The following is a 13,436-nucleotide window of genomic DNA, read 5'->3' as shown; positions in this document are numbered from 1 at the left end:
TAGCATATATCTGCACGCACGCACGCACAGGCCAGCCCGCATGACTGTTATAGGGCTGATTACATGAGTTGGGCGAAATGAGCAGCAAGATTGGTCCGGTTAAATATAGTTATATATTCACTTTTCTACTCTCCATCTGCGTCGGTGACCTCATAAATGTAGGCCCTGGACTGACTCTGCTTTCTCCGCAAATTAAATGCTTTCATTTTTCTTCCAATTTATAAGCCGGCATTATAATGCCGGCAGAGTTCTGAAAGACAACCTTTAGATGATCTTTCGTTAAATGTTAAAAAAAAAGAGAGAAGGAAAATGGTTTTAATAGCAAGCTAATTATTCACCGTTTCCATGGATATAACAAAATAAAATTGCCGAGAGCGCCCTGATTGCATAGCACACTGTCTTAATTATGAACTATCTCGTGTTCTAAGCAGGAATTGCCCTAAAATGTCGAGGCGGAAATTATATATCACGTGGCTGTTTCAGCAAGGATGTGTAAATCAGGTTTAGCGAAGTATCGCGTCAAAAAATTCGCTTCTCTAAATAAAAAAGAAACTTCTTTCCCGCAGTATACGGTTGCAGTTTTTTACGGAAATCGCTCACGTCTAGACCATGGAATGATCAGTAAAGCAGTAAACGAACGATTCATTCATAATTTGGCCATGTTCCTTCCCCGTATATATTTGAATACGATGGTTACAGCATAGCAACTGCACCAATCGTATTCATCTGAACATTTGCACATTGTGTTCAGCCATTGTGGGGATTGAGGAGCATTGCTAATGTTATTAATCTATGCCTGTGACGATGGGTCACAGGCTCAAATTTGACGTCCTTCACCTTGCTAATAGGACTATTTTTTAGCCAACCAGTAAACGCAGCAAAAGAAAGATACAAAATAGTGAGCTTGGCAGCGCGTATTCCACATTTTTCGTGCTGATAGATTTTGCCTGTCGCTTTCGTGCTCGTCATGCATGTGCAACCTCTAAACGTAAAAAAAAAAAAAAAAGAGCACGGCAGAATCTGCATCGGAGTAATGCGAAAGCACGGATGGTGCTGTTGGTTGCTTCTGGTCGCTTCTAGTTACATAATTCACTTCTTGTTTACCCATTTTAGTGTTTGGTACTTTCAAATTGCGCGCCAATCCCTTCCTAAGCCCTTTTTCGGCTCTACTTCTGGTTGCGTGACGTCACATTCTTGACGTCACCTTAATTGACTGATTTAATTAACTATTTTATTAGTTGATACATTCAAATGTGGCGCCAAGCCATTGGCTAATGAGACCATTTTCGCCTTTACTTTTACGTTTTTGCCTGTAATTAATTCTATAATTACTTATTGGCCTAATTATTTTTTGGTCACAACATTACGTCGCCCTTTATCGATTGACACCACTCATTAACCTCTACCGCTTCTCAATTACTCATAACTACTGCGGACACGATTTTGCGTGTTTTGCCTCTAATTAATTACCCAATTAACCTTATTGGTGTAATTATTTTTCGAACACGACATTACGTCACCGGTCTAATTATTTTTCGGACACGACATTACGTCAGCCTCCATCAATTGACACCATTCAATAACCTTTACCGCTTATTAGTTACAGCTGCTGCGGACACGATTTTGCGGACACGCTCTGCGGACAGAAATCTGTGAACATAGAGAAGTAATGCTTTCGAATTAATAATCATACGAGGCCTAGGATATTTACTTAATGAATCTATTTAATATTACGGTTGCTAACTATTCTGAGAGTCTGTAAGGAAATTCATAAACTGCGTGTAGACAATTAATTTGTTAAATGGGGAAAAGGGAGTATTAAATGAGGGAAAAGCGATTGGCCGTTCCTATGGCGTTCAGGAGGGAATGGTGATGTGGCCCCTGCGTCCAAGTGATATAAGCGGGTGTCCCAGCTGAATGTAAACAAGGTTTTAAAAAACAAGGTGAACCATAGCGCAGTCAAATCAATTTAGAGCTGCTCAGTCACCTATGCTTATCTGCAGTATTTTTGCTCGCTAAAGTTAATGATTCATTAGAGACTAATTAGCTTTTTAATTTATTTGCTTGAAATAAAAAGTGTCAATGCAAAAGTTGTAGATCGCGAAAAATGGCTAGCTACGTTGTTTTCATCGGATTTACGTAAAGGGATTTTTTTACCAACCGAAAACGACGCCTGTTGTAATAAAAAAAAATATTCCTCGTGACTGCGGCATCACTTTAAAGCTTCAAGATGCGTCCCAGAACAAAATCCGCTTTTCTGAGTCGTGCTCACTACGATTGAGGCATGTTGTACGCACTTAGCGAATGATTTAAAATAACAGCTGTTCACGTGACAGCATTTTTAAAGGCCCTTTATAGGGCGGTGTAAGTCATAGCGTGATGGAAACAACGTAGGCAGCTGTTTTTCGAGATTTGCAACTTTTGCATTTGCACATTTTCTCTCAAAGCAATAATTAAAACTATCTAATTAGCCCTCACTAAATAATTAAGTTTGGTGAACGAAAAAACACTACAGATTAGCGTAGGTGACTGAACAGCTTTGAATTAGTTTCAATGGATTGGGGCTCACCGATTTTTTAAAACCTTGGTGTATGGATTGTTCCGCGCGAGACCCCCTGCTGCCAGATGCCAAATTCTCGCTGGTTTCACGCCACAGCAAGTGGCGAATGTTTGACTCAGTATCTTGCCTCTTGCAGACAGGAGTCCTTCAATTCAGCGGCGGAATAAATTCTTGCTTTCTGATTGCGTAAAACTGAAACCGGGTTTCCAAAGCCGTCACCATCGAGAACTTAACAAGGCCGGTGCACGAACCTCTATCCCAGCAGCACAAGTCGCACCTCCTTCACTCCGGCTACGTCACGAAAATGCGGCGGCGCTGTCGTCGTTCGTGACTTTCGCGTGGCAGGCAAAACAATGCTTCAGTTGCCTTGCCTACCATGATTGTGTGATGGCTTGCTGCGGCCGGGAAATGCAGTGTACCATGCCGACTAATCACGTCGCTATGACATGTGCTGAAATGCACACAAGACGTTTAGTAAGCTTGTACAGGTTTCTTGCCGACAATGGTCGCCGTAAACAGTGGTGGGCCGCCGCGGTGAAGCGCCAAGGCTGAATACCGACGCCTGCTCATCGAATATGCGGCAAACACTTCGTAACGGCTAAGCTCGAGCTTATTCAGCTTTACGCCAGAGCGGTCTACCGGATCAAAGGTCGCGAATAACCTGAGTTTGGCCTTTTTACGACGCGTGATGGGATCTTGGTGTGCGGGCGCGGGTGCGCAGGTAACATATGGTTGGTTGGTTTGTAGGGTTTAACGTCCCAAACGACTCAGGCTATGAGAGACGCCGTAGTGGAGGACTCCGGAAATTTAGACGCCTTGCTTTTCGCCCCCCATCGAGAAGCGGCCGCCGAGGCCGCGATTCGATCCCGCGTCCTTGGGAACAGTACTCGAGCGCAGTAACCACCGTGCTACCTCGGCGGGGTTCAGGTAACAGGTAACATATATACAAGTGAAAAATTGCTTCATACTGTTTCCAAGTTTATTTGTAGTCGACGTTTCGGCAGGAGCCCTGCCTTTCTCAAGACTAAGGCAGGGCTCCTGCCGAAACGTCGACTACAAATAAACTTGGAAACAGTATGAAGCAATTTTTCACTTGTATGTAACCTCTAGCAACCAAGTACGTCTATTTACTTATGCTATATATATATATATATATATATATATATATATATATATATATATATATATATATATATATATATATATATATATATATATATATATATATATATATGTGTGTGTTGTAATGCGTAGGCCTGTTTCTTTGTTGGAGCATGCATAGATGTTTCCCTATGTAAACTGTTCCTCAAGCCCGTTTTTTTCTCTTTGGTAATTGTATGTCTGCGCAGTGAGCTGCTACGCGAGAGATCTGTGTTGCACTCCTCGATCCGTGATATATTTGTTGCACGGCTAAACTTCGCCGCATTCACGTCAAATTATTTTAATTACTTCCTGATGAAGATTCCCACTTCACGTTGACAGCTAGTGATTTGGATTGGAGCTGCATTTTTTTTTTATTTATGCCGAGCGCTTTTATTTGTATTCACAGCGGCTGATTGTGAATGCGAGTTGCGGGGTTTATCCTACATTAACGCGGCCACAGTAGCCGAGACCGAACTGGGCCGCCCTAACTACAGAACCGCGGGTGAAGGTAAAAAAGGCCCCTGATAAAAGAGGTCCCCAGAAGATACAGCCACGAAAAAAAGGTCCCTGCAATATACGGCCCTGGAAAAAATGTCCAGAAAGGTCCCCTCAGGAAGCGGCTCCTAGGAAAATATGTCACCGAAGAAATTTACTGAAATCTTCCCGGAACTCACTTCGCGAAAAATTGAACATCTTATGGTGCTGCTTTTATTTTTTTTTTTTTTTAGAATAGATGTAACCATTGTTTGGGCAATGGATCCTCTGGGTGCTTTACGCGTTTACAGGAACGGGAGAAGGCTTGGCAAGAAAGCATTGCAAAAAAAAAAAAAAAAAGCCCAACTTCTATATAACATCCAGCGAGTATTATGCAGTGCATAGTTCCCAGTTTCCAAGCTGGGAAATATCGCTCTTCAATATAGGTCTAATCACCCGACTAATATTATACATTCGAGAGACGTGTTTGTCCTCGACCGCACAAATTTCGGCGCCGTAATGTCTTTTTTGTTTGTTTGTTTTTTTGCGAACGCACGGCATCAGTACTATATGTTTTGCAAATTTCAAGCGGACGGGTAGAAAGAAGCACTGTAGCCTACATTACTGCGGCTACACACAAGGAAACTCAGTATAGGCCTTTAGTAAAAGAACTACAGAACAAAAAAAAAAACAACAACAACAGCGGGGTTCAAAATATAAATAATGTTCAAGCTAAAACCATAAACACAGTGGCGGATAAAAACAGTAAAAGTTGATTACAATGAGCGAAATTTATCGCTGATAAGCTAAGCACCAGGCAAGACGAAAGCTCGACTTTGTAGTTTAATTGCATCTATTTGGGGACATTTTATCCGGGGCCTTTTTTCCGGGACCACTTTTTCGTGGGACGTTTTTACCGGACCCCGCGTAACCACATTGTCCGCTGCAGCTCGTAATTGTAATGCAAGCTATAAGCCTGACTACCCGAGCTAAAATTGCTACCATTAACGACGACAGTCTCCCACGAACAGAGCAGATATAACAGACGCGCAGCGTTGTGATTTCAATGAATAACGAAATGATACACAAATCCGTGCGGTGTCAAGGCTACTGTTGCCATGCTGACCTAAATCATATTAACCACACAGCCGCTCGACGCTAGCAAGGTGCTTCGTGCTTACCAAGAACGCTCATTTGCCGCTCGGTGTGAAGAATCATCCGATAACGCAATGATGCTTCGAGCGGACTACTTCGTACACGGTTTGCGCGCGCTATTTATGAGCGAGAAAAATCACCGCCAGGTTACTCCACTCAAAGTAGTTGTAAGCATCCGAAGCTTTGTAATTCTCGATGCCTTCCGCGCTCAATTTTCTCGGAGAAAACAGTAAATAGATGTCAACGTCGCTCATTTTTCCTGGCGGGCAGCAACGCTTCTCTTGTGCGCCTTGAACCCAATCTCTTACGGCGTCCGGGTTCGTATACGCTGCACGCCGTGTACGTAGAGTTTTTCAATGTATCGCTTCTGTCCTTACCGCTGAGGTTCACGAAATACTAGCACATGGTCATTTCGTCTGCCAACAAGGCGCCTACAAATCACAATAACACGGCCTTGACAAGCTTGGCCACAGTGCCGCGGCAGCGGTGGTGCTTTTTGCCTACCGTGGGATCGCTGACGATAGCAGCGCCACCTCGATCATCTTGTTTCTTTGCAAACATGAAGGAGGTCTATAGGGCGATAAAGAGTCAGCAAATGAACCTCCGCGCATGGATATTAGTTCAGTGGTGACTGACTCAGATCCGCTCTCGCAGCTTTATTTGCTAACTCTTTAGCGCCCACGCGCAGTGGTGACGTAGGCTCCCTATTTACGCTGGCCTTGCGAATATCTCGGTGTGACGCCAGAGCACGTGCATGCCAAATCCATGTGTAGGCATCATTCGTAGGCGTACGCGTCACGTGCCATTTTTTTTCTCGCACCTTAGCTGGGGCGGGTAAGGGGCGCGCCCGCCCTACCATGCAGCCAGGTAGATGATATGGACAAGGATATATTACCTAATCGAACAGCTTCCTGACGACTTTACTCAGTGAACTGAAAGGGAGGAGATATTTCTCCGCGATTAACATTCATAAGCGCCTACAAGCAGGGAAGGCGTGCCTTTCAAGATATATTTCTATATCTTCGGACGCCCCTGAAGCTGACTGAGCTGTATGCAAACAGGCTGTTAACAAAAGGCCGTCGTGCGATACTGACCCATTAGTAGGCTGAGGGAGTAGCCGAAGACCGCCTGACACCACACGAGGCCCTTGGACGTGATGATCTCCACGGTGCCGTTCAGGAAACCGCCGTCAACCCAAGTGGCTGCAACACAGAGTACCGTGGCTTTCTAAGGGGGGCCCACATAGCTTTTTCCATGGAGGTGGTGGTGGTGAAAATGCTTATTAAAATAGTTGCATAGAGGCTGCTCTGGGGTCAGGCTTAATGCCCTTCCCCTCACAAACACTAGGAGGAGTCCCTAGTACGGGACCCCGGTGGCTTCCGCTGCTGCCATTTCAAGTTTGACCAACGCCTTTTGGGCTTTCAGGTTGGAGCAGGCGAGTAGGGTCGCCTCCCAGACCTCCCGGATGGGGTTTGGGTTAGGTGCAAAGGCAGGGTTGGAGGGGCACGCCCACATCATGTGGAAGAGGTCCGAGGACATTTCCCCACAGTGCGGGCACTCCCCGGAAAAGGTACTGTCAAATTAAGTAATGCCGGGTACATCATGGTGTTCGTAAGGAGGCGAAGAAACACGCGTTCCTCTGCTCTCGTTAATCCTTTACACGGGTGGGGGTAAATATTGTGTCTGGTTTGGTAGAGCTGAGTAATTTCCCTGAAAGTGTAGGCTGGTGTGAATTCTTCTGAGGAGTAGGGGGAGCGGCGGCAGCTTGCAAAAGGGACGAGCTTTCAGCACGTAAGAGCAAGAGGAGGTTGCTGGTAGCCGAGTGTCGAGCAGCCGGTGGGTGTACCCGTGATCGTGCCGCGTATAAACGGCCCTCATCGGACACCATGTTGCTTCTCGAATTCGCTCTGATAAGAGTTGTGTTTCAAACCTGCGTGGGAAAACTCGAGGTGACAGGTGAAAAAAGAATCGAACGCAGGTATACTCCTCCTACCTGCATTCTCTTACACGATTCCATATTTTTGCCATGCATGCACCGCAAATTGTTTTGACTATCGGAAGGTGCGAAATGCGACTATCGGGACAGAAACTGTATCAAAAAGCTTGCGACATATTTTCAGATTGTGAATATGTAGGGAGAAGCAAACATGGCGGCTTGTGGCAGCCGGAAATGTTCACCATATAGCTTTCCTAGCTGATATTATTCACGCAAGCTGGGAATATTTGCTCGGAAAGCGACATTTGCTGTGAACGACAAGGCTTTTCTTTGTTCTAGCAGAAAGCAGGCGTGGCTGTATACTTTTTCTTGGAGAATGAGGAGAAATTGGCCTTTTGGCGCGCACAATTTGTTTTTTATATAATCGGACTTCTTGAGATAATCAGCCACATGCTTTCTAGGCGACGCCGGCTGCCTTGACAAAGCAATCGATCCACGATATCAGTAAAACAGTGTCTCGCAGTCGCACAGTGTCGGATGCGAGGGAAGATGGCATGCTCGAAGACATCGAATGACTACTTTGACGGCACTCGTCTTTAGCTCACCCCTCAGCTTAATAGATAGCGCAACTAATCAGCTCCGCCTGGGAGCAAGAAAGGAGAGTCACTGGTCGTTCGCATATTTATGCATACCTATGATGGTGAAGGTGCTGATGACCAGTCCGAAGCTGCGGCCTCCGTTCATAAGCAGCCTGCTGTTGGACGCGTCGCCGGCCTCCTGGGACTGCTTTTGCTGTTGCTTCTTTTTGCGTGCTCCCAGCAAGCCGACGGCGAATATGACCACGTACAACGCCACCATGGTGGCCAGGCCTGCCACATTGAGCGCCATCCCGACTGCGGCGAAAAAGGACACGTGCTCGGATGTGCTTGCATGCCTGCCTAGCAATGCGCTCACTCAGAATGCGCGTTGCTTAGCCAGAGGAGTACATCACAGAGTGCGTCGCACCCGCATCTGCCCCCTGTACGTGAACACTGGCAAAAGAGGCGAGGCGAGACTGAATGAGCGCAGGCGTATATAGGGACGCCGCCTCTATCATTACGAGGCTGGTACGTTTCCGGCGTCAGGGAACCCCGCCTGATTTGTAGCGGGTATTAGTTGCAGACGCAACAGAGGATAGGATTGAGGACCTGGGCTGGGGGAGAATCGAGAAATGCGATGCGTAGATCGAGGGCATGGCTCTTCGCATTATGTTGTGCCTCACTGGAAATTAGAAGCTGCATTTCATTTCTTTATTTTATTAAGCCCCTTCGCCACCCTTCCCCATGTACAGGACAGTCAGCCGTTAACCCGAGTTAACCCCATCGCCTTTCCGTTCTTCTTTGCCACCATCTCGCTCTCTTTCTCTCTCTCTGGACAAATAATTAATTGAGGTAGATTTTTCAACCATTGTACACGAGAAACAAAATGTTAAGTATAAAACTTTAGCACATGAAGCATAAAATCTGCTGATGCGATTTCTGGAAACCCCTTAATTTCCACGCAATGTAAAGTGCGTCACAGGTTACGACAACGCCATATGCGGCCGTCCTAGCACAAGTGCAAGAACTATTATGGGTGTCACCGAGAAAAAGTCAAATACATCCAATTATTTTAAACCAAAAATGTACTCACTATAATGAAACATTTTCGGAGAATTTGACAATATCTGTGCTCATCTTTGCTGCAAAAGGTTGGGAAGAGAACATCTACCTGCACTGTCACGAGCGAATTAAATCGCTCTCTAATTACGTTAACACTAATTTGTGAACTTCCCGAGAATTGTTTTTCGCTCCGCTTACGTTAGCTCACCTTCACTTCTATTACTAAAGGTCAAAACGAAACACAGGTGTTCATATGCTTAAGCATGCGCTCCTATCCGCATGTAATGGGCGGCCAGCAACAGCACTCCGTATGCATTCCGAACTCGCAGATAATTTAAATAACGTTTTTTTTTTTTTTTTTTTTTTTTTTGGTAGCGTTCAAGGCCAGCGCATGCGTGTTTTTAAAGGGCACCGACTGACGGATCCAATTTTTCTCACCCATAAAGAGCTTCGAGAAGATTTCGACCCGCGACTGACGGAGAGCAGCCTTCCATGAATTTCAATTCGACGCAGAAGGAACAGAGATTATGCGCTGCTAACCAGCAATAAGTGACCGTGACGCTGTAATCGTTGAACAGCCTAATTACAACCCGCTACGTTGACGCCGTAGGCGTTCGCGAAGCACCAGAAATGTGAACCCAGAGATAAAAATACCGCAACAACTGAGAAAGAAAGTGGAGGCAAAAATTTCGTTCTTTTTTCAGAGGTGGCGGAGGGGAGGAAGTTTGATTACCGCGGGCATCGCTGAAAGCGGCACCACATGTGGCGACTGCCGCGAAGGCAATCACTGTGAATCAAAATATACTCTCAGCTTCCGTTCGGACAGAAACGTGTTTGATACTCATGACAAGCGCTTCAGGAACGTTCAAAGAAAAGCGCATGGACATGTGACCGACGAGACATCACTCAGCAACATGACAAAGTCGCGTGAAATTCCACATCCTGTGGGCGTCGACCTTGGCTAACAGGGTATACCTACAAGCTTCCACGCATAGCTTGTCTCACGGCCGTTGTTTAGTGAGCTACAACACAGCTTGTTGTAAAGCACAAAACAACGGCCGCGAGTCAAGCTAGCATTCCATGCACTGAGGAGCGACAAGAAGCGAAACAGTATTTCGTGCTATAGATTGAGAGACAGAGAGACAACTGTACTTCGCAGTCTGATTGACCGATGCTAGCTGTTCAGCTGATCTGGTCGATAAGTACAGTATATATGCGTACAGTATATACTTCGGTACATAGTGCAAAGATTAAATCGGATTCAAATCTCATAGAAAGGAAAGCAGCGAAATCAGGACAAGAGCGAAGAAGGCACACACCAGCGTTGTGCTGGTGTACGCCTTCTTTGCTCTTGGGTCTGATTTCGCTGGTCTCATTTCTATGCAATATGAACCAACTAGCCCAGCAGTTTACACTCCTAAGATCCAAATCTGTTTACAAAACGCTATGCAGCAACAATTATGCATTTCACATTTCTTGAAATCTGAACAGAAACTGAAACACACACACACACACACACACACACACACACACACACACACACACACACACACACACACACACACACACACACACACACACACACACACACACACACACACACACACACACACACACACACACACACACACACACACACACACACACACACACACACACACACACACACACACACACACACACACACACACACACACACACACACACACATATATATACGATAAAAAATAAAAACAACGTTGCCCAGCAAGCACCGGAAGAACCAAACAGACCTAAATCAATATAATATAATATAAAAATGGTAAAGAAAAGTTTGCATGGCAACAAAGAAATGAAACGAAAAATCTAACTGGGCCATGCATACATACATACATATATATATATATATATATATATATATATATGTGTGTGTGTGTGTGTGTGTGTGTGTGTGTGTGTGTGTGTGTGTGTGTGTGTGTGTGTGTGTGTGTGTGTGTGTGTGTGTGTGTGTGTGTGTGTGTGTGTGTGTGTGTGTGTGTGTGTGTGTGTGTGTGTGTGTGTGTGTGTGTGTGTGTGTGTGTGTGTGTGTGTGTGTGTGTGTGTGTGTGTGTGTGTGTGTGTGTGTGTGTGTGTGTGTGTGTGTGTGTGTGTGTGTGTGTGTGTGTGTGTGTGTGTGTGTGTGTGTGTGTGTGTGTGTGTGTGTGTGTGTGTGTGTGTGTGTGTGTGTGTGTGTGTGTGTGTGTGTGTGTGTGTGTGTGTGTGTGTGTGTGTGTGTGTGTGTGTGTGTGTGTGTGTGTGTGTGTGTGTGTGTGTGTGTGTGTGTGTGTGTGTGTGTGTGTGTGTGTGTGTGTGTGTGTGTGTGTGCTTTTCTACGCCTTGTGGGGGAACCGTCTAGTGCATACTCTTGCTTCGAGGGATGAGGACGAGTGTTCCTGCCGTCATCTATACGACAGAGTAACACGCTAACGCTGCAAATTAAGCGAGCCACACTTCACGGACTAGAAGCGAAACCCGTATGCTGTCAAGGCAGTGCGTAATATATGCTTCTATTGGTTAAGGTGCTGAAATTTGGCACACAGAGAGCATACAACTGTATCTCTTTTTAAATACGAGTTTGGATCATGTACTTGCCTTATTCTCTTATTATTATTCGTAATCCGCGTCGGCTGCAGCGCCGGTAACTCAAAAGAAGACTTTTGTGTCGCCGATGCTTTCAGACGACAGGGATTTAGAATAACTTTCTAACCGAATCAAGCAAGTACATCATCCAAATCAGTACGAAACGCAATAGACGGTTGTATGCTATCTGCGTGCCAAATTTCAGCGCAAATAAGCGAGTATACATATTTTAACCGATAGATAATACGGTTTACGTTCAGCGTTGTAACAGACGTTATATTTTTGACAAAGACAGCAAAGGCACACATACTTGAGGCGGTTGTTTTCGAAATGAAAGGAGCTACGTCTACCTGTCTGTGACCGCCGATTGGGCTTCGTGCCGCTTTCGAGAGTGTCCAGCGAAGCCCACCTGCACCCAGTGAACCCGATGCCAGCGCGACACTTGCGCGCTAGATCCACGTGGCGGATCGTTGTTCAGTGCCTTCTCAGGACACCTGCGCTCTCCGTGTGCCGGCTCTTTCAGGGTACCTCGATGGCTTTGAGCTTTCAGGGAGGAGACACTGCTCTCTCCCCGGCAGCATATTGGTACCCTTTCTCTCGTTCGGCTGTGCTCGTTCGGGCGGTTTTGATGAGAAGGCTGCAGCTGTCGCGCAAAATTTGGTGCTCTACCGTGACGGAGTGGTACCAAAGGACGGTGCAGAAGTAAACCGGACTTTGTTACGCTAAAGTATATCATGCTTCGTAGCTCATCTGCCGAGAAACCCGGACACCTGAGTGGGCAACGAAGGCATCAAATTTCTTTAAAGCAGTGGCACTTGCCTTTGTGTTCTACCACATGTCTACTCGGATTTTTTTTTTCCTTTGGAAATTGGGCTGGCTTTTTTGCGGTGTTTACTACAAAACGCGATTTTCGTCTTTTTTTTTTTTTGCCAGCAAATATATAGCAGTTTCGATGAATGAGTTACTGGCTTTCTTCGGCGATTTAGTGAGGAAATTCTCTGTGGTTCAAAGGTATATCAGCGCTTTTTTAACGTGGACGCGGTTTATTTGCCAGTAATTAAGGTACACATGATAGCTCTAGGAGCTGTGCTTGTAGAATTGCTATCGTCATCGTAGATGGTTGTAATGCTATCTTTGGTTGCCACTCTGTAGGAGCCAGAAGCCGGGGCATCACGTGGTCTGCTCGTTGATTGCAGTTATGGAAGTTGTGCTCAATCGTCATGGTATATAGGATATATTTTTCGCAACGCCCATTCGTTATTTCGTGTCTGTGTACCACATGCAGCTGATAAACCTACCTAATCGATGAAAAGCTCTGGCTTCCCTACTTAGTTTTCAACTTTCAGTGATCGTTAGCTTGCACTAAACAGTAAGCGAGCTATCGTTTGCTTGCCAAGAATACTGAGCTTTTAGAGCGTGATCGCTACTCTTCGCACTGCAACCCCCAAGGTCATTTACTTGCGCGTTTGACCTTGACCTGAGGGACCTCATAGTCGAGAACTCCGGAAATTTAGGTCACCTGGGTTCAAGGGCATCCACAGACGAAAAGCCCCTTTGTGGAAGGCTCCGGAAATTTCGAACACCTGAGGTTCTTTAGCATGCAATGATCACGCAACTGGGGGGGGGGGGGGGGGGGGGTGCTTCGTCAGCTCAGCCTCCCCACTGTAAATGTGACGCTCAGAGCACGTAACCTCTTTGGCGCAGGCATCAGGCTGATGTGTAGCCATGCCTCGGATAATTAGATTTAACCGGAATAAACTGCAACAATTTTTAATTTTGGTTACAACTGAATATCTAAAACTGAATTCCTCCTAATTTTATTGTTTCCTCGTTGTTCAACCGAAAAGTTGAACGCTTAGTTATAAACCGCATGATAGCGAAGAAAGCTCATTTTTGTCCGTGGCGAAGGTTGATTTCGGCAGCTTTCTTA

At 45.6% G+C, this 13,436-nt stretch overlaps 1 protein-coding gene across 2 annotated transcripts in view; it reads right to left on the bottom strand.

Moving 5' to 3' along the window:
* LOC146203423 (high-affinity choline transporter 1-like) overlaps nt 1-12,216 on the bottom strand; it is a 78,211-nt gene extending 65,995 nt beyond the window's left edge. The window contains exons 1-3 of one of the 2 annotated variants that reach the window (XM_084588759.1): nt 11,857-12,216; nt 7,961-8,161; nt 6,427-6,534 (exon numbers count right to left, since the gene is read on the bottom strand). In XM_084588759.1, the coding sequence (XP_084444885.1) occupies nt 6,427-6,534; nt 7,961-8,156 (304 nt within the window). In that variant the 5' untranslated portion in view covers nt 8,157-8,161; nt 11,857-12,216. The remainder of the gene's footprint in view (nt 1-6,426; nt 6,535-7,960; nt 8,162-11,856) is intronic. The other variant, XM_084588760.1, reaches the window with a different exon arrangement.
* Nucleotides 12,217-13,436: the final 1,220 nt, after the last annotated feature.

This window comes from Amblyomma maculatum, chromosome 1, assembly GCF_055883805.1.
Source record: "Amblyomma maculatum isolate TAMU_Amacu chromosome 1, ASM5588380v1, whole genome shotgun sequence".
Classification (NCBI taxonomy): Eukaryota; Metazoa; Arthropoda; class Arachnida; order Ixodida; family Ixodidae; genus Amblyomma; species Amblyomma maculatum.
This window is presented reverse-complemented; position numbering and strand designations above follow the sequence as displayed.